This window comes from Cricetulus griseus, chromosome 7, assembly GCF_003668045.3.
Source record: "Cricetulus griseus strain 17A/GY chromosome 7, alternate assembly CriGri-PICRH-1.0, whole genome shotgun sequence".
NCBI lineage: Eukaryota > Metazoa > Chordata > Mammalia > Rodentia > Cricetidae > Cricetulus > Cricetulus griseus.
Window position 1 is genome coordinate 69,349,907 of NC_048600.1, and position 27,558 is coordinate 69,377,464.

The 27,558-nt window shown below is 46.3% G+C and overlaps 1 protein-coding gene across 1 annotated transcript; it reads right to left on the reverse strand.

The window, feature by feature from the left end:
* On the reverse strand, positions 1 to 26,003 carry LOC100765800 (proton-coupled amino acid transporter 2). Its single transcript, XM_027427461.2, has 10 exons — positions 25,846 to 26,003; positions 22,160 to 22,250; positions 21,364 to 21,452; positions 19,947 to 20,042; positions 14,478 to 14,562; positions 10,213 to 10,431; positions 9,035 to 9,133; positions 4,915 to 5,081; positions 3,412 to 3,581; positions 1 to 272 (listed from the first exon to the last, which is right to left on the reverse strand). The coding sequence occupies exons 1-10, from the start codon at positions 26,001 to 26,003 to the stop codon at positions 1 to 3; spliced, it is 1,446 nt and encodes a 481-aa protein (XP_027283262.1).
* Positions 26,004 to 27,558: the final 1,555 nt, after the last annotated feature.

Here is a 27,558-nt window from a genome sequence, read left to right on the forward strand (position 1 = left end):
TCACTGAAAAAACATAGTGGAGTTGGACAAGGGGAGAGTGTTCCCAGACTCAATCAGCTCATCCAGGGCCTGGTAAGTCCCCACTACGAAGCCCACAAAGCCCAAGATGCTGATGAGGGCATCCTTGATGATGGTCAGGGGGCTCATGCCCTCCGAGTAGTAGGTGGTCATCTCCAGCAGGGGCGGGATGATGAGAGCCAGGGCACTGCTGCTCACAGAGCCCACCAGGGAGAGGACCAGGTCCAGGCGTGGGATGAGGATGGCCAGCATGCCTATGGGAGACGAAGGGGGACAGATGGAGAGACCCAATGCCTTTAAAGGTTGTTATTGAAGTCACCTTTAGAAGAAGCGAAACCTCCTTCAGACATTCAGTTTTGCAAATACAAGCTGAGGGCTACTGTTGTAGCTCAGTTGGTAGAATCCCTGCCTAAGATGCATGGAGCCTGGGTTCTATCCCCAGCACCTACCTCCAGTTGGTATGCCTACAGCCCCAGAATTTTGGAGGTGAAGACTGGAGGATCAGGAGCTCGAGGTTTTCTTTGGCTACATAGTTTGGTTTGAGGCTAAACCTGTGCTATATGAGACTGTATAAAAAGGGGGAAAAAAGAAGTAAAGGAAAAAAAAAAAGGGCAAGGTGTGGTGCTGCATGCTTTTAGTCCCCAGAGCTTGGGAAGCAGCAGGCAAATCTGTGAATTTCAGATCAGCCTGGTCTACATAGTAAGTTCTAGGCTAGCCAGGGATACATCCTGAGACACCCCATAAAAGCAAAACAAAACAAAGCTTAACTAAACTAAAACAGCAACAGAACAGCATCAAACAAATGGGAGATGGCTCAGTGGGTATAAGCACTTACTGCTAAGTCTGGTAATTTGATTTTGATCTCCAGACACACATGGTAAAAATTGTCCTCTGACCTACACACATGTGTCAATATGCATATGTAAGCAATAAACAAATAAATGTAAAAAAATTTAAAAATGGGAAGAATGGAGAGCTACCAGTGCACCTGTTCTTATCTCAGGGGATGACACGTTAACAGTTGAGACAACTCACTCCTGTTGTCCAGATGCAGTGGGACAGGGCAAGACAGGGCAGAGGTTCCTCCATCTCCTATCCTTGCTGAGGCCATTTCAGGCTAAATTAGAATCTGATTTCCCTGATGGAGAATTCCTGTAGAAAATGACCCAACTCTATTCTAGGAACGAGAGGTCAAGATGCCCCATCTAAAACTTGGCTTAGCTTCAGTTAAACTATCTGCTTGTGCAATCCCCGCTCTCCACTTCAGCTAGAGACATCAAACAGGATGTGGATTTTGCCTGTAAAAGCATCTTTCTCTGAAAGTTCAGGGCTACACTTGGGTCCCCAAATACCTGAGCATAGATAGTCTCTTCCGGCTGGAATAAAGACTTTCAGTTGGCTACAAACTGTCTGAGTGGTCATGAGCGGTGGAGTCCACATAATACTATGTGTTCATATTGTTGGGTTGTTGGGGGATTTTCTCTACCCACTTAGGTTCAGTGTGTGGGGTTCTGAAAATGGAGAGATTATTAAGAGAAAACACAAAGTTCATTTGTGAGCTACATCCAGGAGAGTCCACCTGGCTCTGTAAACCCCAGTAATGAAGGAAGCAGGCCTGACTCATAAGCTTGGGGCTCTAGCAGTACCCACTATCCTCAAAACTCCAAAGAAATTGGACAGCAGGTCATTTTCAGATGGTTCCTCAATTCCAATTTGACAATGGCTAGCCTTCTGCTGGGCTGGCCTTGCAGACAGGTGTGTGTGTGTGTGTGTGTGTGTGTGTGTGTGTAGGGGCTGTGTTTCCAGAATGCCCTAGCTAGTCAGCAAAACAGGCTTCAATCATGCTTTTTATTCAACCTCTGTTCAAATGTCAATAGTTTCAAATGATCTTCTGTTATTACTCTTTCATGCATGTGTGCGCTGACCTCTCTCCCCCACCAAATGATTTTTGTGCACTTTTCATTTTTTATCCTTTGACAATTTCCTGTGGGTATATTCTGTATGTGGATCATCCTCACCCCCACTACCCTCTCTTGTCTCCTCCCACTTGTTCCAGAATTCTTTTTCTCCACAAGCCTCCCCCTATCATTTCTATTTTTTTAAAGATTTTATTTATTATGTATACAACATTCTGCTTCCATGTATATATGCACACCAGAAGAGGGCACCAGATCTCCTAACGGATGGTTGTGAGCCACCATGTGGTTGCTGGGAATTGAACTCAGGATCTCTGGAAGAGCAGTCAGTGCTCTTAACCTCTGAGCCATCTCTCCAGCCCCCTCATGTCTCTTTTAAAACAACCTACCGGATTTTGTTAGGGTTGCCTGCACGAGCATGGGTATGGGCTTGTTTTAAATGTTGGCTTAAATTTACACGAAGTCCTGAGGGACCAACTGCACCCATTGCCCAAGCATTCTCCTTGGTTCCTGACCTTCTGTGCCAGCCTTGGAAGTGAAAGGTGCTGGCTCTGGGCTGTGATGACCTGGGTTTGGGCCCTGCTTGTTTTTCTTCATTAACATGATCTTTTAAAAATTTAACTCCATTTATTTACTTAGTGTATGTATGTGTCTTCATTAAAATGATTTTTCAAATTTAACTACATTTATTTATTGAATGTATGCATGTACATTGTGTGTCTCAGCACATGTGTACGAGTCTGAGGGCAACTTTTAGGAGTCGATGCTCTCCATCTGTCATGTGGGTTCTGGGGACTAAACTCAGGTCGTCAGGCTTGGCAGCAGGTGTCTTTACCAACTTAGCCATCTCACTGGCCCTTCACTACTGCTATTAACTATTAAGAAAGTAGCTCATGTAACTCAGGCTGGCTTCAAACTTGCTAAGTGGACAAGGGTGACCTTGAACTTCTGATCCTTCTGACCCCACCTCGAGAGTGCTGGGATCACAAGCATGTGCCAACACACCCTGTTTATGAGGTGCTGGAGAATGAATTACGCCAGGCAAATACTCTCCAGACTGTGCCATGTCCCCAGCTCCCAACAGTCACAGGCCAGTTATCTGACAGTGTCCTGCTTCATGAGCATTCTCACGGGAACTGAATACAATGCTATGAAATGCAGCCTAGGGAGGGTTTGCCACAGGGCCTTGTACACTCTCTGTGTCATGGCTACTGTTTAATACACTGATATCAATGAATCTGTCCTTCGGCTGGGCATCAGCATACCTATCTAATTAGGGAGAATTAGGGATTGTTTAAATGGAGGTTGGGGAGATAGCTGTTAGTCAAGTGTCTTCCCTGCAGACACAAGGACCTGAGGTGTATCCAGAACACACACACACACACACACACACACACACACACACACACACACACACACACACACACGAACTTCTCAGGAAATGGTCAGAGGCTCCCTGAGTCTCTGTTCTACTCACATGTGAGGCAGACCATGGCGATACGGATGGACAGGTCCAAGGGCAGTGCCCAGCGCTTTGACACCTGGGAGACAGCAAAGGGGATGATGATTTCTGCAGGGACGTAGAACTGCAGGGCATAGGTGCACAGGATGCCAACAACATACAGGAGCTTGACTGACTGGTACAGCCTGCAAGAAACACAGTCATGTTCTTCATGGCCTGACACTCCCATACCCGGCCTCCTGGGGACAGCAGCCTCTGACTTTGGGACAGTCCCTTGGGTCTGTGTTTCCTTCTCTGAAGATGAAGGTGTGGGGCCTTTTCCGAGTACAGAGTGTGGAGAGAGCAGAGAAGCATACAGGATCTTATGGCAGCGGAGGGAAGGGTTATGTAAATGAGAGACAAGCAGCCCTGAGCATGTACACACCTAGTGCCTTCACAGACCACTCTGTGAAGTGTGGATCAGGTCAGGCCTAACACTAAATACTTCTCTCAGGAAGACCCAAGGTAAGTAGCCAGGGACCTAAAGCCTGGGTCTAAAGTCTTTTGTGACTAGAGTCTACAGGAATTGTCCTTGCCCCCGCCCCCACCAAGTACTCAGTATATCAGGGGCTGTCAATAAGTGCACAATTTCATTTGGAGTACTGCCAAGTCCTTAATAATAGCGAGGAAAAGATGTTATCTGCAGGGTTGTGTGGAGGGGTGAAAGGAGAAGCGGGGTCATGGGTGGGCTTGAAGCTGAGGGTAGGGAGGAATGGCGAGGATTCAAGGGGGTTAAACTCGTGTGTGTGTGTGTGTGTGTGTGTGTGTGTGTGTGTGTGTGTGTGTGTGTGTGTGTGTGTGACATGCATGGAGAGGCCAGAGGTTGATGTCTTCCTCTGCTACTTTGCACTTTATTTTTCGAGACAAGGTCTCTCACTGAACCTGGAGCTCACCAATTCAACCCAACTGGCAGGGCAGTGAACCTTGGGGGTCCTCCTGGCTCTACCTTCCCAGTGCTGGGATTACAGTCACATGTCACATGTCTGGCTTTTTTGGGGTGGTGTTGCAATCAGATTCAGGGTGCTCCTGCTTGCATGCCAAATTCTTTTAGTGGCTGAACCTTCTCCACAGCCCTGTTTCAAGTTTTCAACACTAGCTCCCCTGGCTTGGCATGGAGGGGGAGTGGCAGCAGAGACTTAGTTGTGAGCCTGGGGAGGGGAGCCAGAAGGTTCCAACCCACAGATAAAGCCCTTTGTCCTCCTCCAGCACCCCCATCTCCCCCCCCAGGTGAACAAGGACTCTCTCTTTACTTCTGTTCTTTCCTCTTAGTTGTGTCCCCTTTACACCAAAATACCAAGACCCTATTTGACCTGGAGGCAGCTATCAACACATCTCTGTAGCCCAAGGTTCCAATGGTGGCTCTACCTCTCCCAGTGAGAGTGTCTCTAGACCTGGGTCTCCCTGCTCTGACAGGGAGAGGAAGGGAGCTACATCTCTACACATCTCTCAGTTCCTCCCACCCAAGAGCCATGAAGGTACCAGCAGTTGGGTAAGTTAAGAGTGATGCTGGCTTTGATGTCATCTCCAAACCGCAGGTAGCCCAAGGCCCCAATGGCAATGTACAGGGTGGTGATGATGGACATCCCCAGAGACAGAATGGTTGGGAAGCGGTGGGCATCCTTCATCTTGTTTTCCAGAGGCAGGACCTGCAGGAACACCACATTGTAAGGCGAAGGGGGAGGATAACAGCAACAATAGCAGTAGCAGTATCAACCAGAAGCACACAGAAGAGAAAGCCTCGTTGCCTCTGGCATGTTCCCAAATGAATCAAAAGAAGGGACTTGAAAAGTTGTTTGTATGATCTTGCTCATGTCAATGTTATTTACGATTGAAAGGCAGGAGGCAGAGCAAACAAAATGTGGTACATCTATGCAATGGAATATTATACAGCCTCTAAAAAGAAGGAAATTCCGGGGCTCAGCAGTTAAGACAACTGGCTGCTCTTGTAGCAGACCCAGATTTAGTTCCCAGGACCTAGATCAGGCAGCTCACAACCATCTGTAACCCCAGCTCCATGTGATCTGACACCCTCTTCTGGACCCTTTAGGTACTAGACATGCATGTAGTCTACATACATACATGCAGGCAAAACACATATGCACGTAGAACAAAAATAAATCTGTTTTAATATGAAGAAAATTCTGACAGTCATTGCAGCATATGTGGAGGTCAGAAGAGGGTGATGGATCTCCTGGAGCTGGAGTTACAAGCTGATGTGGGTGCTGGGACCCGAATCTTGGTTCTCTTCAAGAGCAGCCAGTGCTCTTAACAGCAGAGCCATCTTTGCACTTCTGATTTATGACAATAGCCATTTGGACAGGGGTGAAAAGATACCTCTCTGTGATACACCCAACAGCCCATGAGAAGGTGCATATTTTCATACTATTTGTTGGTCATTAGTAGTTCTTCTCGAGGAAGACTCCACTTACATCATTCACTCATTTTGCAGCTGGTTACTTTGCTGTTGTTTGTTGGGTTTCTTATACATTGTAGTGTCAGCCCTCAAGCTGGGTGTCAACCCTTTACCGTGTGAGCACATGCCTCCTATTTTGAAAGCTGTCTCTCCTCCACTCTTTCCTTTTCTATGCAGATGCTCTTCAGTTAGACATAGCTCTATTTGCCAGTTTACTTTTGTTCTCTGTGCCTTTGGAATCCTATCCAGAAAAATCATCCCCTGGAACCACCACCGTGTCTGACCAACCCCCTCAAAATTCTCTTCTAGAAGTTTGAGTCTTGAGTCTCCTGTTAATGTCTTTGATTCATTTTGAGTTATTGGGGCTTTTTTAAGATTAAAAAATTACATTTATTTATTTATTTCATGTGTGTGCAGAGATCAGAGGAAAATCTGGCAGGAGTTGGTTTTCTCCTCCCACCATGTGGGTCCCGGGCATTAAACTTAGGCCCTCAGGCTTGGAGACAAGCACTTTTATCCAATGAGCCATCTTGCTGGGCCTTGGGTTGGTTTTTGTATAAGGCAGAGTTTCCAGTTTTTGCATGGGGATAAATGTCATAATGTTGAGGTTCAGGATAGTTTCCTTTCTATTTTTACAAGTTTAAACTCAAGGGAGGCCCCAATTCTGGAATGATTCAGTGGTTGAGGATGGAAACCACTTCACGGAACACCTTTTCTTTTTAGCGGGGGCATGTGAAAAGGGAGCCTTGCAGGACAGAGAGTATGCCAGGAACCCTGATTTCCTGTTTCTCCATTTCTGCCAGGCCAAAATCTCCAAAGACAAGTCCCAGCCACAGAGTCACATTCTGGTGTACCAGTGACACAGAGATTAAACAGACATCTGAAGTAGCTGTGAGCAACTAGGAGTGAGCCTTTGGGAGATCTCAGGAGTGAGGGGCATTCAAGATGGACAATACACAGCGACTTGTGTAAAATCAGGATGTAGTGCACTTGGGCAAAGGTCAAGAATTCTAAGATGGTGTGGGCAGAGCATGAAGGGTACGATACTTTCGAAGACTGGCCCTGTGAGGTAGCATACCCATCAAATTGAGCCTGGGGAGAATACATTTCATTTCATCTCTCTGTCTCTGTCTCTGTCTCTGTCTCTGTCTCTCTCTCTCTCTCTCTCTCTCTCTCTCTCTCTCTCTCTCTCTGTTTAAGACATTGAGAAATACATGGAAGAAACACAAGAAGTACATGGAAGCATAGGGAGACAAAAGCCAGGCTTTCTGGTCAGAGGATAATTAAAAGGAGATTGGCTAGAAGCTGATGAACTCAGATAAAGAAATACTTATGTGAAAGATAGGTACAGGCTGGCACACACCTGGCTTGGGAGGCAGAGGCAAGAGGATTACCATAAGTACAAGGCCAGTCAGGGAACCATATCAAGACCCTGTCTCAAAAAACAAAGCAAGATTTGAATACATCACAAAGAAGACACACATATACTAACTAAACAGCAGAAAGGAGGGCCAACAAGAGGGCTCCGTGGGGAAAGCACTTGCTGGGAAAGCCTGATGACCTGAGTTCAATTCCACCAGCCCACAAAAAGCTGGTTGTAGTGGCACACCTCTGTAATCCCGGCACTCCTAAGGTAAGATGGGAGGCAGAGACAGGAGGACTGGCAGAAAGCTCACGGGACAGCTAGCCTGGGGGCCCAAGAGCAGTTGAAGCAGTAAGAGAGACACCTCAAAAGGTACAGGGGAGAACTGACTCCTGACACCACACTCACACCTTTACTCACTCACACACTACTAAAAACAAAGATGTATTCATAACCAAGTATCATTAGTTATTAGTAAAATGCAAATTAAACCATAATCAAATACCACTACACACTGCAGAATGTTTGAAATAAAAATATGCTGGGACTGGGGGCACAGCTCAGTGATGGAGTTCTGATTAGTATGCATGAGGTCCTGGGTTCGATTCCCACACACTCCCACACCTGCTAAGGACTGGCAGTCCAGATAGGCACTAGTCCCAATGTTGAAGGACTGCAATGCTCACGTGTTCCGATTGAAGTAAAAAGTGTCAGTCAGGGCTGGGGGTGGAGCTCAGTGGTAGAACCACTTGCCTAACCAGCAATGACAAACATCTGACCAGGATTACTGTCACTCTTCTAAATGTCCTATAAATATGAGACCCAGAAGCCTCTTCCTAGAGAAGAAAAAGTTAAATCTACGTAAGACCCATACACGAGTTCTAGGAGTGGACATTAGGAGCGTTACTCACAGATGTTACAGTCTAGAGACAACTCAGGCTCCTCAGTGGGTAAGCTGATGGGAGGTGAGCCAGCCCCTCAGTGGCTGTGCTGCAGTTATGAGCACTGAGGGAAGGAGGCAGCAGCAGAGATTAGAATGACCGCATAAGACTGAGAAGATTCTTATATCAGTGTTGTTGTACAGCTTTGTCAATAGGGAGGAAAAGAATTATCTTTTTTTTTTTTTTTTTTTTTTTTTTTTTGGTGAGACAGGTTCTCATTGTAGCTCAGGCTGCCGGTGAATATGCTGCGGTGCTGAGGCTGACCTTGAACTCCTGATCCTCCTACTTCCCTCTCCTGAGGGCAAGGTTTACAGTTCATGTGGTGCTGAAGATGGAACTTAGGTCTTTGTACACTCGAGGGAGTTCTTCACTGGCTAAGCTATATCCCCAGCCCATAATCGATTGAAAACACACACTTCTTTTGCAGTTTAAAACACTCATATTTGTTGGGATGGTGTTCACATAGGGTTTCTCTGTATAGCTCAGACTGTCCTGGAAATCTATCTGTTGATCAGGCTGACCTTGAACTCAGAGATCCACTTGCCTCTGCCTCCTAAGTGCTGGGATTAAAGGCATGTGCCACTTTGCCTGGCTAAAACACCTTTATCTTTTATGAAGTCTTTTCATTTAAATTATGTACAATCACTAGTCTTGATTTTTAAAAAGACTAGGAAACGCATATTGCTGGGAAGATAAACATTGGATAGACATTGACAAAAATAATCTCTGGATTGCTTCTCTGCTGTAATCTACTTTATCCCATGTGTAATTTTCACAGGCCTAACCCAATGACCAAGAGTACACACAAAGCCAGAGCTCATAGCTCCTTCCCAGAAACTGGCTCACAGGTCCAGGGAAAGGCCACCTTCATTCCAAGCTTACCACGCCAATGCTTTCAAATGAAAAAATGGCTGTTCCAAAGAAGAGAGGATAGGTCTTCCAGCTTGCTACCATTGGCAACTGGCTAGGGTCTGGAATTCCCTATAGGAGAGAGAAATATGAGCTTGTCACTCCATGGGCACACTCCATGGACTCCTCTAAGCAAGAAGTACTCTGAGAGGAGAGCTGGATTTGAGAACATTGAATGACCAAAAGTTCAGCAAGCCTTTAGAATGAGGTACAAATGATAAATATTGACTTTAATATTTCACAGTACCAAAGAGCCAGAGGGCTGGAGCATTCAGGCATTGTCAAATCATGGAAGATCATGAAGGGAGCAGGTTTACCAGAAGTCTCTAAAAGCATATTGTATGCATCACAGATTAGTGGCACCCAAGAACATCTATGAGTAGAGTGCAGTTACAGACTATTCTAGGGAGCCCAACACAGTAGGTTGAATGTGAAAGTCTGCTCTTCTCTTTCTGAGCTGTAGATTAAAGGGAGAGGACAGAAGTGGAGTAAATGCTCTACTCAGCCCTTGGCCCAGAATGTTAAAAGAAACACAGAATTGTTTTTATAATCTAAGATTCCTGGAATATCCCCCAACATAAATCAGAAGTAGCATATGTGTGTACAGGTGTGAATGAACATGTGTGGGTACATGTGGAGGCCAGAGGTCAATGTCAGGCCAGTGTCAATGTCAGGTGTCTTTAATTTTTGAGTCAGGGTCTCTCATTAAACCTGGAGCCCTTCAATTTGGCTAGACTGTCTGGTCAGCCAGCCTCAGAGATCTTCCTGTTTCTGCTTTGCTTGCCCCAACTCCAGTGCTGGAATTACAAGCCTGTACCACAGCACCCTGTCACTTACACAGGTTCTGGGGATTTAAACTCAGGTCCTCATACTCACGCAGCAAGCGGTTTACTAATGGAGTCGCCTCCCCAACCCTGCAAACATAGCTTTTTAAAAAGCTGGATTTGGTATTAAAAGCAGTCATTTGGAGATACAGAAGGAATGAGATAGGTAAAAAGACAAGACAGTACAAAGGGGGAAATTATAACAAGATGGGCCCTAGGCTGAAGGGTGAGGAACATACCGTACCCACCTTAGGACTTGGGGCCTGATGCCTCATATGGGTACAAGGGCCCCGCCTCCCAGGGAGTCAGTGGGCGCTGTGCACCAACCTGGATGATGTACTGGGCAATGATGATTAGGCTAACCAGCATGCTGATGTTGGCCAACAGGGAGAAGATGGTGAGGACACGGAGGTTCCGAATAAAGACCAGAAGCCCCAGAACGGGCAGGAAGGTAAGCATGTAGAGTCGTGAGTCCATGGTGGGCATCGGAACTACAGTCTCGTTGTTGTGGCAACTGAAGGTTGTGCCATTAACAGCTTCTACAACCTGGGGAAGAAATGGGAAAGCAAGAGGAGGAAGAATCTGGTCGCACGGTGGACTCAGCGCTTTCCCCAGAAGCAGGCTCTCTTATGAAGAGTTGATCTCGAGCAAGTACAGGGCACTGCCCACTTCCTTTTGGTTTTAATTTTTCTAAGACATTTACAGTTATGTATATGTTCGTGTGTGCATGTGTGCTCAACATTGTGCACACATGGAAGTCGGAGGACAACTTACAGAAGTTGGTTATTTCCTTCTACTGTAGGGGACCCAGAGATCGAACTCAGATCAAGCTTGTCAGTAAATGCGGTCTCTCCAGCCCATGAAATGTCTTACTCTAAATCCTCTTCAACAGACTACCTTAAAGGAGGCTATCAAGACAGCAAATTTCATGACAGATAACTACATTTATAGTGGGGTCTGGTGCCTTGGCTTCCTGGCATCTATCCTCCTGGTATTGATTATTCATACAGAATTCAGTCTTGGGACAACTGGAGATCACAGAGCTGGAGGCTGGCCTGTGTGGCAGGCTCTGAGCTCAGAAATACAGATGGAATTCTCAAGCCGAGTGACACAAATATCAACTAAAAAAGGTGAGAGTGAACCCCGACAGTAAGGTCCCAAGGGATGACTCACTCATCCTGGTATCTGCAGCCTCACCACACACACACACACACACACACACACACACACACACACACACACCATGCATGCTCTGGCTTCTGGTATTTTCTGAGACCCACGTTTAGCTTTCTATTCCATTTTGTAAGTCAGTTTAGATCCTTCCAGTACACTCATTTTCTGTCTAAAAATTTCCCAGAGTCTCTTTCTTTCACTCATAGCCCCTAAAGCCCATCAGTTATTGCTCCATAACTAGCCTAGAGAGCTAAGTTAGTCTCTCTCTCCTTCCCCTCCCCAAAAAACCAAAAATGATAGATTTGTTTTATTATTTTGTGTGTATGACTGTTTTGCCTACATGGATGTTTGTGTACCGTCTGCATGTCTGGTGCCCCCTGAGGTCAGAAGAAGGAGTCAGATCCCTGGGACTGGAGATAACAGACAGATGTGAGCTGTCGTGTGGGTGGTGGGAATAGAACCCAGGTCATCTGCAGGATCAACAAGTACTCTTAAGCACTAAGTAATCTCTCAAACCCAGTTGTTCTTTCTTGTCTAGAATTTTGAATGTCGGGGCTCTCCTTTTTCTCCCTTTTGCATGGATTGGACCACTTACAGAAGAACACAACATCCTTGAATCCTACTTAGTGAAAGCTATTAACACCCTCAAACATGTTGTAAACAAGATCCCAATGCTGGTTAGTTTTAATTACCAATTTGCTATAATCTAAAATTACCTGGGAAGAGTCTCAGTGAACATTTGTCTAGATCAGGTTGGCCAGTGGGTGTGTCTGTGGGGAAATTATCTTGATTGTTAACTGAAGTAGGAAGAACCAGCCCACTGTGGGCAGCACCATTCCCTAGAATCGGGCCCTAGGCTGTGTAATCATGGAGAAAGTGAGCTAAGTAGTAGGCATGTAGCATTCATTTCTCTCTTCTCTGAACTGTGGATGTGATGGGACTAACTGCTTTGGGTTCCTGCTCCCTGATTTCCCTACAATGATGGATTGTAACCTGGAGTTGTGAGCTAAAACACACTAATTCTCCCTTAAGTTTCCTTTTGTTGAGGTATTTTATCACAACAACAAAAATGGGATTAATACAATCTCTCAACACACAGTATACATGCCCCTTCCCTATTAGGTCAGGGTGGATAAATGGTCTACCCTAAGTTTAAAATCAGCATAACTCTAATATAAACAATACTATTGTTCAGACAATAGGATTCACGGCAGAACAATTACAATCTAGAATCATGTAAGAAGAAAGTGTAAAGCTGTTGCTGACATCAGTACTCATGGAGAAGTGTTGAGTCATCTCCAATATATTCATCCATGCATTTTCTATACAAAGTAACAAGTTACATGATGGAGATTCATTTTATATTGTAAAATGGCAATTACTGTATCCATTCTTATTTTGAAACCTTATTTTAACTTAAGTACACATCATGGATATATAAATATGAGTCATTATGTCTTGAATTTTTCTCTACTTCCTGCATGTGTGTTGCAGGGATGGAACCCTGCAGCTCATTCATGCAGAGCAAGCACAGTGCCACTGAGTTTCTTGGCTTTTTTTTTTTTTTTTTCCTGAGGCAAGATCTCATGTAGTCCAGGTTGGCTACAAACTTACTATGTGGCTGAGGATGACATTGAACTTCTGATCCTCCTGCCTCCACCTTCCCATTTTGTGAGAGATTGAACCCAGAGATTTGGGAACGTTATACAATCAGTCTACCAATTGAGCTATATATATCCCAGCTCTCTGAACTTCGCCTTTTTGTTTGTTTGTTTAATGATTCTTCCCTACAGTAGGAAACATCCCCAGACAATTAGTGTGGTAGTTTGAATGTAAGTGGCTCCCACAAGCTCATAGAGTGTGGCACTATTAGGAGGTGTGGCCTTATAGAAGTAGGTGTGACCTTGTTGGAGGAAGTGTGTCATGGTAGGGGCGGGCTTTCAGGTTTCCTATGCCCAAGTGATGTCTAGTTCAGTTCACTTCTTGTTGCCTGTGGATCAAGATGTAGGGCTCTCAGCTCCTTCTCTAGCATCATGTGTGCCTGCCTGCCACCATGTGCTGCTATGATGATAAAGGACTAAATCTCTGAACTGTAACCACCCTTAAATGTTTTTCTTTATAAGAACCGCTGTGGTCATGGTATCTCCTCACAGCAATAGAAACCCTAACTAAGACAATTAGCCAGGCACTCACAGACCTCCTTAAAAGATCTCTGCGAAGTGGTCAGGACTCTTCCTCAAATGCAGCCACCACTGTCTTCTACGACCAGCAGAGTTGCTTCTCTTGGGTCAGTTCCATGTATTCTTGCCTGGAAGTTTTTTCATGGTCTATGTCCCTAGCTTGGCTGCTTACACTCTGCAAGCTGCTGAAGCATGCCCAGCTCACATATGGGTCCTGGAGGCAGCCTTCTCTGATTCCAGAGGCTACACAATGATGCTTCTTCACCACAGTATGCATTCCCACCACCTGAGCTGCCTCCCAGATGGTCACATGGAAGGTTGCCCTCTGTGTTTTAGACCCACTCACAGAGCTTGCAACCCCTTCAAGACAGTGCTTGCCTTGATAGACAGCTGATAAAAATGCAGACCATGAGCAACAGACCATAAGTAAAGGTTTGCAGATAGCATCTTGCTCTTTGGAGAGCCTCTACATAGTGAGTTTGAGGCTAGCTTGGGCTACATGAGATCTTGCCTCAACCAATAAAATAAAGACAATACAAAACAAAAATATCTTTGGTTTGGGGATATGGCATAGCTAGTAGAGTGCTGGCCATGAATGAAGTTCTGATTTCAAGGGTTGCATAAACCAGGCATGCTGGCACACACCTGAAATCCCAACACTTAGTGGGTAGGGGCAGGGGGATCAGGAATTCAAGATCATCTTTGGCTATATAATAAGTTTGAGCCAATCTGGGCTACATGAGACCCTATCTTAAAACAAAACAAAACAAAACAACAAAGAAGAATAAAAGAAACAGTGGAAATATCCAGCAACAAAATATAAACCATGCTATGATCATTCTTAGTGATGAACTGCTTCAAACTACTTAAAATGTAAGAACCTAGCAAAATGTGAATCAGTTATGATTGTCAGCTTTCCATTGATATAATAAAACATCTGAGAGAATTAACTTTTAAGGAGAAAAAGTATGGGCTCCTAAGATGGCTTGAACATGTACACACACACACACACACACACACACACACACACACACACACACACACACAGAATAATGACTCAGAAATCTATAGATATATGGAGGGTGGGGGAGGCCAAGCTACAAGATAGCATGGCTTTCCCTTCCCATGTTGTATTAATGAGATTTTTGAGGACTCAGATGAAGTAATGTGGTAGGCAAACAATTGGTAGAGAAGCTTCCTTCTATGTCCTCCCTTTCCCACCTTGTCTAATGTACGTACCTGTTTTAAATTGTCTGCCAGAAACACAATATACACACAGCAGAAGCCCAGCTGTGTAACAATGAGGAAGAAACTCACGATGTACCTGGAGGAAGGAAGAGGAGAGGAGCTTGTTATAAGAAATTGACTTTTCTGTTCTATTTCTTGCCATTCTGCCTTCTGTCCCCAAGGGTTGGTGGCCCTGTACCAACACCCTCCATCTGTCTGCCACTATCAAGAAGGCAGGGGGAGGGAGGTAACAACAGCTCGTTATAAACAGCAGTTGAACACTCACAGCAGGGTAAGTGATCAAGTTCCCAGGGATGTTCCACCTGGCTCCATGGCATTCTTCATCCCTGCCTCTCACTGACAGCAACCACACAGCATTTATTAGCTGCCCAGAACAGATAAAACATTTTTTTCTCACATGTGTCAGACACTTCATTGAGCATTACAGATACATAAATAACACAGGGCCTCTTGCTCTGGGAGTTTATACTAGAATGGTTTGTAAGATGGGCAGAAATTAGCATTACAGGGGCTGAAGAAATGATGCAATTTCTTGCTTGCTCACAAGCATTAGGACCTGTATTCAGATCCCTAGTCCCCAAGTAAAAAGCTAGGCATGGTGATGCACACCTGTAATCCCAGCTCTGGGAAGGTGGAGACAGAAGTATCCTTGGAGTGTGCTGGCTTGCCAGTGTAGCCAAATCAGGGAGTTCTAGGTTCAGTGAGAGATCCTGCACACACACACACACACACACACACACACACACCACACATACACACCTATGTGTGTATGTATGTATGTATGTATACATAAATATATATGCATAGAGTGAATGAAAAAGACACCGTATGTTGACCTCTGGCCTCCGCATGCACAAGCATTTGTATATAAATGCTCATGAACACTCACACCACAGACATGTGCAAGCACACACCAACATTCACTCATAAGCATACAAAGGAATTAGCATTATACTACGGCTCTAGAGGCCATGGTGAAAAGAGACATAGTGTTATCATGAAACCCATTATTTTGTATAAATATGTACTCAAAAATATCCACATCACAAGTTTGTCTGGTGAGAAAAGTCTTAATAAATTTGTAAACCCCAATTATTTATCCCTAATCTGTCTTCATTCCCTTAATATGGTGGTCTTTAATGCTAAAGGGGAGACAACAAGGTAGAGAGAGAGACAGAGAGAGACAAAGACAGACAGAGAGAGAGAGAGAGAAAGAGAGAGAGAGAGGAGAGAGAGAGAGAGAATATTAATGAATTGTGGTGATGGAAAGAAAGAAGCATTCTTAGACCACCATTAGCTGGAGAGACAGTTCAGTAGTCAAAGTGCAGTCCAGATCCCCAGAATCCACATAAATGCCAGGCGTGCATGTTGCTCTTCCAGCCTTGGAAAAGGGAGATGAGATCTCCATAGCAAGATGGCTAATGAAATTAGCCATATCAGCAAGCTCTGGGTTTGACTGAGAGACCCTGCCTCAATGAGTGCAAGAGTGATGGATGATGATTCTGACATCAACCTCAGGCCTCCACATTCATGAGCAAACATGTGCACTATGTGTATTCCTCCTACACATGCAGACATCCTCACAGCACACATAGATGTGAAAATGGGAAAAGTAATACACAAGACAAGGCACCTTTGGAAGGGGAAAAAGGGGGAAGGGAAGAGGGAGGAATAAAGAAGAGGAGACGGAGGAAGAGAAAATAAAAATAGGAGGAGGGTGTGGAGAAGGAGGAATGAGGAAGCATTTGTGTGAGGGAACAGGTAGGCGTCACTGCCTTCCAAGACTTAGCTAGAGGGTGTGACAGCAGATTCTCTCCATGCAGAGTGAGAGCACAGTTGCCTTCATGAAGCTGTGGCCACTAGGGCAGGAGGATGAAAGCGTGTTTAAAGTTTGGGGACCCTGACCATGGACTGCCAGGTAGGGGACAGATATCTTACATGATGTACCTGGTTTTGACTTGGACCACTCAGGAGGAAGGATGGGCCTGAGGAGAAGGGGACAGGACAACACTCATGTGGTATCTGAAGCTGAACACTGTGTCTCAGCAGCTGGGATGCTGAGTTGTGCCAATGGACAAAGCCTCAAGGAGGCAGACCAAGGTTGAAAAGCAGAGTCTGAAAAAGGAAAGGGTAGAGGTCCCAACTATCAGGTCCAAAGGAAAAAACGAATTCCCCAAACTCCAAAAGGCAGTCCATATGTCCAGGAACATGCTTAGTGTGCTGGACTATAGGATTTCTGGGGGTTAGATAAAAGCCAGACTTCCTCAGGAACTTATGAAACTGGTTTCCATCTGCCAAAAGGAGTCATTTCCCTTACCTCGGGCAGAAGGGACATAAGGCTCTCCATTTGGTTGCATATCAAAGTGCAGGCTGGCCTTCAGGCTCCCCAGAAGCACAAGCACCTGTTACACATTTCAAAGTCCATGCTGGCATCCTGGCTCTTCTTTTCTCCTCTTCTACCCTAAATTTCCCCACCCCTAGCTACTCATCCTTTTTATAACCCCTATCCCCACTCTTCTCTGTTCTGGCTATTCTTACTATGTTTTCGCTATTCTCTATGCTCTGCTCTTCTTCTACCTTCTCTCACAGATAGACCCAGCCATGTCCAGTCTGCTGGCCATGTTCAGTCTACTACTTTCTTTCTCTGCTCTAGACTCTTCCAGATGCCCTTGGCTGTTCTTGCTCTCATATACAAACCTTCCTCCTAACCATACCGTGGAGCAGGGATGTCGGCAGTTTCTTTACCACACCCCTCTCACATATCACTGGTGCTAAAACCCTCCCCAACGCCAACCCTTCAGAACACCGTTTGATAAACAGAGACCTACAGTATAGTATAGATAGAGAACAGGGAAGGAAACTGGGTGAAAGGCCAACAGAGCCAAGAGAAGAACTGAGCCATCTCCCCAGACTGTGGCCCAGTCTTTATAAAGCCAGGCAGTGAGAAGCCCTAAGCAATGGCACACATCTGGTTTAAAGTTTGGATGCAATGTCAAAAGTACTACCTGACCCACTGCAGTTGTACTGGCTGGTTTTGTGTGTGAACTTGACACAGGCTAGAGACACCAGAGGAAGGAGCCTCAGTTGAGGAAATGCTTCAGTGAGATCCAGCTGTAAGGCATTTTCTCAATTAGTGATCATTGAGGGAGGGCCCAGCCCATGGCAGGTGGTCTTGGGCTGAGCAGGCCAAGCGAAGCAAGCCAATAAGCAACGCCCCTCCATGGCCTCTGCATCAGCTCCCGCCTCTGGGATCCTGCCCTGTTGAGTTCCTGTCCTGAGTGATGAACTGCAATACTCAAGTGTAAACCAAATAAACCCTTTCCTCCCCAACTTGCTTTTTGGTCATGGTGTTTTACTGCAGCAATAGAAACCCTAACTAAGACAGCAGGCATTTGGTAGATATCCCATGGATAACTCTGTATCAAAAGTTATGCCACATGGTTAAGTTGACAAAGTTCGATTCACCAATTTCGTTATTTGTAAGAAAACAATACATGGCCATATTTAAATGTTAAAATGTGGTGACTATGCATCTACAAGGGCAATTAGTTGGTGATAAGAAAACAGACGACAGATGGGGTGTAATAGGCCTGAAAATAGAGACAGAGGAGTGGACTTGAACTCAGGCACCATGGACAGAGGTGTTGACGCGTGTATCAGCCCTGTGAGCTAATAGGTGGGCTGGGGGGGGGGGCAGTTCAGCTCAACCAAGTGTCCTAAAATCTGGTCTTTCTGTTCTCTTTGGTTTCCATTCTTTCCTCTCTCCCTGGCCTCATGACTGATACCTTTAGTTCTGTAAGTCAATACCCAGTGAACTCTCCTCTCAGATGTCACCAAAGACCCACGCTGTCCAAAATACAAGTGGGTAGAAGTCTGAGTCAATCTGACTCTTCTTTCTTGTTTTTATTCATTTGTGTGCATGTGTGCATACATGCATGTTTTACATGTAGTGTACACGTGTGTGCATGTATGTGAAGGCGGAATCGTTCTCCATTGCTCTCCCACCTTATTCATTGAGGTAGGGTCTCTCAATCAAACCCAGAGCTCCCTGATATCACTAGTCTTGCTAGCCAGCTTGCTCATGGGAATCCCCTGTCTCCACTTTCTGAGTCCAGAGTTATAAGTGCCCCCCCAGCCACCTGTCATTTTTGTGGGTTCTGAAAATCTGAATCCTGGTCTTCATGCTAGGACAACAAATGCATTGACTAATGAGCCATATCCCCAGCCCCAACTCTTTCCTTTCCTTTCAGCTAATCTCTTACTGACACAACTTTCCTTCATTCCTCTTGCTGCCATCAGAATGGACATTGTCTACACTAAAACCTCCCCAGGGGTCTGTCAAAGTCAGTCCTTTGCTGCCTTATAGTCTTACAGAAGCTAGACGAACCTTTCAAGAATGAACACGTGCTTTAAAATTAAAAGCTCTCTTGGCTTTCTGCTCTCTTAAGAAAGGGGCTGTCAAGATGGCTCAGTGGTTAAGAACATATACTGCATTTTCGGAGGACCAGAGTTCAGTTCCCAGGCCCTAAATCACAACCAGCTATATAACTTTAGCTCCAGGGCATTTGATGTTTCCAGCCTTTGAGGGCATTTGTAGTCACATACACACCCCCCATATAATTAAAGGTAATACAAATAAATACCCTTTGAAAAGAAAATAACAAACTATTAGGGAGGGTCTAAAATATACACTATGGGCTCAGTAAATAATGATGCTCGCTGTCAAATCCAATGACCCGGGTTCAATCCTAGAGACCCACGTGGGAGGAGGTGAGAACTGACTCCCATGGGTTGTCCTCTGACCTCTGCATGAATCCCTCCCACAAACAAATAAGTACATATGAAACAAAAATAAAATAGACAATATGACCAGGCACCTTCCTCAATTTCCCCACCCTGACTATGCCTTCATGCCACCTGATCTTTCTGTAGCATGAACCTGTCAAATCCCCATGTGGCTTGCACCCCAGCTCTGCCCCCTTCCCGAAAGGTACTTCAGGCCCTCCTGCCTTCTCCCCTTCAAGGCTGCTTCCTGTACAGTCTATCCCAGCTGTTGCAGTGAAGCCACCCTGACCCTGATACACATCCCTTCCCTTGGCCCCCCATAACCCTCTACCCCTTTGGTAGTAACCAGAACCTCTTTCATGTGTATCCCATGGGTGTTGCATAATCAAGCCCTAGGCTGTCTGTCCTTCCCAATGAACCATGGGTAATGCCAGAGCAAAACCTTCTTCCCTGTGCTGTTGGCAGTGATAAGTGTGGTTTCCTAAAAATGTATGGTGAAATGAACACCTATCACGAGAGTTAGAGGAGAACTGGCTAGGTGATGTTGGCAGTGACCCTCCTGCCTGTGGAGAGTCTGACCTCGGAGCCACCTGGTCAGGAAAGAAGACATTTTCTAACAGTATTGCTTTCTCCTTCATATCCTAACCCACTGTAAACAAAAAGAGAACAAGGTACCTCCCCCAGTGGGCGTGGTTTTGCAGCCAGACGTTGGGACTGGCTTCCAATCCGTGCATCACTGTGTCCCCATAGTCCATGAAGGGCTTGTTGAGTCTGTAGGACAAAGCACATACGGCATTGTAAGAAACAGATGAATCCAGGATTATGATTTTAAAGAGATGAGAGGCCAAACTGGGGAGATGCTGTGTAAACCTGAGGACCTGAGTTCAAATCCCAGAACCCACCTAAAAGCAGGTCCAGAAGCACAGGTCTGTGATTTCTGCAGAATGAAAGGTAGAAACAGGAGAATCCCTGGCACTGTGTTGGCCGTGCAGCCTGGTGAATGCAGCAGTGAACAAGAGACCTTTTTCCAAACAAGTTGTAAGGCCAGGACTGACAGCCGAGACTGTCAGTGACCTCCACAGTGTGCTATGTCACCTGTACACATGCATGCACACATGCACACACTCCCTACAATGCTCTGCACTGATCCAGGGATCCACCTAACTGGAATGACAAGGGAAGGAAGAAAGGCAAAGGACAGACCCACGAACAGAAAAGCTGGGATCCAGTGGCACTGTGCTCACTCTGATGTGAGGCACCAGTCGCAGCAGCCCAGAACCCCAGTGCATTTATTGTATACAACTGACTGAGGAGCCAGGCTTAGTGTGCACAGCTCAACAAGGAGGCAGGTTTACATGATCTGGGTAGGAGGTCTCTGTCAGGGAGCAGCCACAGGCTGCTGTCATCCCCGAAGAGGAAGCTGTGGCTGGTAGTTTCGTCATATACTGTCAACAGTCACTCTAGGAGCAGAGGATGGCTTTGCTATCTCTTTGAGCCTCACCTTGGGAAGGCTTTGGGGGCATTGGGATCTTGACAAGGATCATGTCAAAACTACGAATCCACTCAGGGCTTCCTCCACTCCTTACACATTTACTCAGGGAGTCCTCTATGCCCCACAACTCACAGGTTAAAAAAAAAAAAAGTCAAGAGATCCAGACCAAGACCACACAGATGCAGTGTGGAAAGAACACAGAGTCAACACAGCAGGTTCCAATGGCGGCTGTGATGTCTGGTTGTAATTCCATTGTGCTTTGTTCTCACCTGTAAATTGAGGAGTTGCCACAGAGCATGAGTAACAACACACTTCTGGTCTGGCGTGGGTGTAGTGGTGCCTAGACCCATGGCTCTCACTGAAGTGGGTTTAACTCTTAGAGGCAGGGACAGGCAAGGGTTATCCACACCCCTGGATGGGCTGGCCAGTCAAGACAGATTGAGGTCACCTAAGCAATCATGTGTCCAGACCTCTCTCGAGATCTCCCCATTCCCGGAGCTCTTTTTCTTGGCAATCATGGGGACTATGGAGAGGGAAACTCTTCTAATGTAAGAGGTTTGAGGGATGTCCCCAAGACCCCAGACATGGGACACTCCTCACCTGTGACAGAAGCGCTGGGCACACCTGACCAGGATGTGCATACAGTGGCAGGCAATGAGGCCCATCACCAGCAAACTGAGCGGGCCCATCTGCAGGCAGGGCAGACATGAACAGGTGGGAGAGAAGACGACTTAGTAGGGCAAATACTGCTAAGGATTCAAGGACCCCCACCCCCCCTCCACTTATTGTTTGGGGATGGTGACTCCAGCATGCCACAGTACATATATGGAGGTTAGGGGACAAAGGTCAGAGGAGGTCCTTTCTCTCCTCTTCTCTCATGTGGGTCCCAGGGACCAAACTTGGGTCATTGGACTTGGCAGCTAGTGCCTTTATCTACTGAGCCATTTGCTAGCTCTGAAAGAGCTTTCTAGAAAACTGAGTTGAAAGCCATTTTGCTTGTCTTTCCAAAAGCAATCTCAAGTAATGTCCCAAAAGTACACATAGCAATTATGATGAAGTTTGTGATGGGAGTAGGAGACCTAAAGTTGTGACCACATGTCCCTTTGGTGGCCTCTGAGTTGTCTCCAAGGACACATAGGCTCTGTAAAGTCAAATTGGATAACCGGTCCAACTCCAGCCCTTAACTTCTACAAAAGAGGAAGTTGAGGCCTGAGAGCAGATCAAAAGTGCTGAATAAACTCCTCGTGTCCATAGCCAAGGCAGAACTCAGACTCAGGCTCGATGGTTGGATTCTACCCCCAGAGATACTGTCTGCTACAGGGTGTTTTAACTCATTACTATCTCCTCCCCCACCCCACAGCTCTTCATAATGGCCCCACTTTGCCATTCCTCTTACCAAGATACCTGCGTTCTTCACAGCCAGGGGGAGACCCAGGATCCCTGTGCCCATGTTGCCTTTGACCAGATGAACCAATGTCTGGAACCCTCTGCAGGAGAAGGAGGAGTGATGAATCTAGCGGCCATTCCCTCATTGCATGTCAACACCTCAATTAAACTGGACAAGTAAGTTTGTGGCCACCTTTTTTTTTTTTTTTTTTTTTTTTTTTGGTTTTTCGAGACAGGGTTTCTCTGTGTACTTTGGAGCCTATCCTGGCACTCGCTCTGGAGACCAGGCTGGTCTCAAACTCACAGAGATCCACCTGCCTCTGCCTCCTGAGTGCTGGGATTAAAGGCATGTGCCACCAATGCCCAGCTAGAGAATGTTTACACTTTCTGATTGAGTAGTTTTGTTTTGTTTTGTTTTGTTTTGTTTTGTTTTTTTGAGACAGGGTTTTTCTGTGGCTTTGAAGGCTGTCCTGAAACTACTCTTGTATGGCCACCTTGATGCTCCTGTATCCTTTCTTGGCACATGTGGGTCTCCTGGAAGGTGACCACCCAACCCAAGTTGTCCAGAATTGTCCCAGCATTAGCAATCCGTGCTAAGTCTATGCCACGAAGCATGAAATATGTGAGTCACTGTACTAAATATACATAACATCTCATTTAGTCTTCTTGGCAAGACAATAAAGTAGGCACTGTTGTGAGTTTTAGTTTATGGGTGGGTAATGGAGGCACAAAAGTACCTAAATGATTTGACCATGGATACACTGGGAGTCAGGGCTGGAAGCCAATCTGTTTCACTGCTCAGTTTTTTGCTTCTGCTGAACTCTAGGAGGCAGACCCAGGACAAGGGCAGAAAGGGACAGCCCTAAGTCATTATGGAGGAAACTGAGGCCCAGAGACCAACCTGACCTCCTGAGTTGTGGCAGAGTCAGGATTGCACTCCAAGAATAGGGGGGAAAGGCAGACAGGACAAAAGTTCCTATGACTTCTTAGTCATAGGTCAGGTGACCTGGCTCATCTGGGGATTGGTCTCCAGAGAGGTTTTCTTTTCATCTTAGCCCAGGACATTTAGTCTGGAGAATGGCATGACCTCTAAACCAAAAAAACAAAAACAAAAACAAAAACAACAAAAAAAAAAAAACAAAAAAAACAAAAAAACCAACAACAAACAAAACAAACACCTAAAGCAAAGGACTTGCACACTTTCGGTTATTATTTACTTACGGTGTTCGGGGTTACACCCAGGGCCTTGTGCATGCTGGGCGAGGGCTGTACTACTGAACAATGCCCTCAGCACCCACTCATGATTTTTTCTTTCTTGCCTTCCTTTCCTCTCTCTTTCTCCTTCTCCATCTTCCCCCTCCTCTCTTTCTCTCTCTTTTTGAGACAGGGCCTCATGTAGCACAGACTGGCCTCAAACTCATTATGTAGCCAAGGGTGACCTTGAACTTCTGATTCTCCCACCTCCACCTCTCCAGTGCTGGGACTACAGGTGTGTGCCACCATGCCCACTTCATGCAGTCCTGGAGATCAAACCCAGGGCCTTGTGCCCTCTCCACAGCTGAGCTATGTCCACAGCCTCAATTGACTATTTAGGAGAGATGTGCAGTTGATCCAGAGGACAAGGTCATCAAGGGAGAAAAATTCCAAGTTGGGACTTTCTTTCCCAGTGAATTTCAAGCCTATCTTTATTTCAGATGTCTGTATCCTGACCTTGTGAAACAGCGCCCTAGGCATCTATCTAACCCTTTAGAATCCTTAGAAATTCCCCAAAAACCCTCACAGCCAGCAGATCATCTCAAATCGGTGACAGGAGCCTGGAAGGAGCCAGGATTCTGGAATCAAATAAACCAGGATTACAACCCAAGGCTGCTACTTACCCAGCTCTGTCATTTTGTAGGGGCACATGTCTGGCTCTGGAGAGCCTCTGCAAATGTGAAGAATAATGCTATTTTGAAAGAGTTCACCCAACTCCCAGTCTCTACTTTAACCCCCAAGTCCTCTAGCATCAGATTGGTAGTAGTTAAAGAACAATTGGAGGAGAAAGGGGGTGGAGAGCCCTGCATGCCTTTCCCTTTCCCTGTGGGTGTCAACATTGCTGACAGAGAACTACACCCCCTGGCCCCCAGTGATGGGCTTGTTTTGCAACTGGGAAGGGGTCAACGGGTCACTTAGGAAATTTCTAACTAAAGAACTTAGGAAATCAGAATTTAGCTTGCAGTATTTCAGCCAGTTTGCAGTGTGTTAAGCCACACAAAATTTTGGATCAGGAGCCAGAAGGCTTGGGTTCCATTTTTGACTCCTTTGGTGACCTGGGACCACCATCACGGATATTTTAAAGCAGCTTAGAACATACAGGTACTATGCTTGGGGGCTTCATGCTTACATAGAAGGTGTGGTCATCCTGGGAGGAGTAATCTGTCATTTCTAGACTCCATTTTCTCCAGCTGGTAAGTGGGAACCAAACCCAGAAGGCCAGACTCCATCAGCTGCATGCTACTCAGTCTATATGACTTGTCTCCAAGCCCCACTAGGTCCTCTCTAGCTCGTGCTTGCTGTATTCTTTTGATTTTTAAGCAGCTGAAATTGTCACCTCAACCATCCTGGACACAGGACAAGAGTCACTTGGTTCTCTCAAAGTTGAGAAATGCCCCTGTTCTCTTGTGGGTAACCCAGGGGTCTTTACAGCTCACTCTAGTAATCTCTAGCACTTAGAAGGCCTAGGACCAGTTCCAGGGACAAAGGAGCCATGTCACACTGCCAGCAGCCACTGAGTCCATTCCTGCAGTGTCTTGTGGAGAGAGATTGAGTCCATCCCTTCAGCACCCTCTCCCTCTCTGCCACACCTTCTCCTCCTCCATATTCACCCCCAGTATGCACGCACGCATGCATGCACACACACACACACACACACACACACACACACACACACACACACACACACTCCTTTCAATGCACTGGGTCATACCTGCTCCTCCCTGCTTTACATATGAGGAAAGTCGATTCGGGGGAGAGGAGGACAGGATTCCACCTGAAGCCAGTCCTTCTGGTCCTCTGTTAAGTGCCATAAAACACTGATGGTGTCACACTTGCTTCTTAAGGTGTGAGCCTGAGCTAGCTGGACTGCTGGACTGGTGAAGTTAAAGGAGAGAGAGCATGCTGGAGCCCTGCAGCTTGTCATGTTCTGAAAAACTTTGTGAATGTCCCCTTCTCCAGAACCCATCTTCCAGGAAATGGAAGAAACTAGAATCTTTTACAGGCTGTTCTTTGAGTAGCACCACTGCAACCTTAGCAGCAGCAGGGGCCAGGTTTGCTACAGGGAGAGGCTTGCTTGTTGGTTTGTGAGGTGTGAGGCCATTGTGGTCTTAAGCTCTGGTCCCAACTTCCTTCCAAGTTCTGCCTCCCTTCCTAGACACCAAAAGCCCCAACTGACTTTAGCAACAGCACTATATTCTAGCCTCTTCTCTGCCTGTAAACCTTAACATGTGGCTTAAAGCTGTTGGACCTCAGTTTCCCTCTCAGGACTTTTCAGATTCTAACCTTGGCCTCAGCTAGAATTTCCTATTTCACACAGCCTTTGGCTGCCACTTTTTCCTCTTTAGCGGTGGCACAGTGGGTTGAGGGTCAGACACACCCACCTGGAGGTCTAGGCTGGAAGCTGACGGAATCAGACATGGGGTGGCAGGGAGCCGCACTCACGTTATGCCCTTGGTAGTCTTCGATGACTCTGAAGAGTTCCCATTCACGACACTGGGATCCTGGCTCTGCACCTTCTTGGTACTCTCAGGAGATGACACAAGGTCCAACTTGACAGTGGTGGCTACCTGGGGACTACCAGCACTCTTGGTCACAGGCATGATGGCTTCAGAAAGGGTAAGCTCAGGGTAGGGAAGAAGCAACTGGGGAGGTGTGGGTGCAGGTGCAAGTTGGGCTCAGTGGAACTGGCCTCTCAGAGCTTGCTCTGGCTGGGCTGGAATGAGACCACGCCCACCTGCATGTAAACCCGCCTCCTCTTGCCTGAAGAAACCCAGGGGAGGAGAAGAGAAAGGAGGGATTTGGGGAGGGAGCTGTATTGGTATTGTCCAATCCCAGGAAAGGCGACAAGAACTAGAATGCAGCTGAATTTTTTTTTTCTTTTGAGACAGGGTCTCATGTAGCCCAGAGCGGCCTCCAACTCACTAGGTAGCCAAGGGTCACCTTGAACTTTTGCTCCCTTTGTTTCTACCCTGAGTGCTGGGATTACAGACTTGTGCACCATCACACCTGTCTTAAACAGTGCTGGGCCCAGGACCCAGGGCTTCCTGCATACTAGGCGAGCAGTCCACATCTGAGCCACACCTCTAGCCCAGCCTGCTGATTTTAGTGACTGGAGCTGAACTACTTATTGCACACTCTCCTGAGGGGTGCCCATTTCTGCCTCTGAGAAAACTCCTACTTGTCCCATCTTAGAGAGCAGGCTTCTCAGGGTCCACCAGCCTGCTGTTTTCAAGATGGGAAGGGCAGCCAGCATTGCACCTAGAGCAGTAGTTCTCAACCTTCCTAATGCTGAGACCCTTAATACAGTTCCTCATGTGGTGATGACCCCCAGCCATAAAAGTATTTTGTTGCTACTTCATAGCAGTTACAATTTTACCACTGTCATGAATCGTAATGTAAATACCTGATATACAACCCCTGTGGAGTTGCAACCCACTGGTTGAGAATCACTGAAGAGGCTTCTTTGCTTTCTGGAGGCTCCATGATAGGACAGAGCTTCCTTGGACTCAAGAAAAGGCAAATTCTGCATGATTCCCAGGAGCTTTTTCCTAGGCAGGCCTCTGCTCAGGGATGGGGTGTGATTTGCTTAGGGTTACATGCGGTTTTCAGATTAGAGCTCTGGGGCCAAGGAAGGTCTCAGGAACTTGGGATTCGTTCTCTGTCATTATCTCTGCTCAGTGCAGATGAACCAGCCAAACTTTCCTCCTTCTACAAATTATAGCATTTTTCTCAAACCTGGCCCATTTCCCTACCATCATCTCATCCTTAGAAAGCAGCACTGACTGAGGCCTTACTGTGTGCCAACAGTATAACCTAAACTACTCACTGGTGACAGGGATGCTGGAGACAGATTCTGAAGGGCCTGTCCCTTACCAGGACTCTTTCTGAGGTCCCATGTGGATTCTGAATTTGTGAAGTGTCTTCGTGCCATATGTATGCATGCATGGTGTGTACCTGGTGGATGTAAGAGGTGGATTTGAGGTGTTTTCCTTGGTCATTCTCCACTTTTTCTTTTGAGACACTATGGAGCCCTGGTTGTCCTAGAACTATGTAGACCAGGCTGGCCTTGAGCTCTCAGGGATCAGCCTGCCTCTGCCCCTGTGATTAAAGACATGCACCACTACACCTGGTTCTACCTTGTGTTATTTTGAGACC

Coding starts and splice junctions, on each gene's coding strand:
- LOC100765800 (XM_027427461.2), bottom strand. CDS start 26,003: ATGCCTGTGACCAAGAGTGCTGGTAGTCCCCAGGTAGCCACCACTGTC. Junction 10,432..14,477: donor TGGCAGACAATTTAAAACAG/GTACGTACATTA, acceptor TTTCTTCCCCAG/GTTGTAGAAGCTGTTAATGG. Junction 3,582..4,914: donor CTTAACTTACCCAACTGCTG/GTACCTTCATGG, acceptor TGTTTCTTGCAG/GCTGTACCAGTCAGTCAAGC.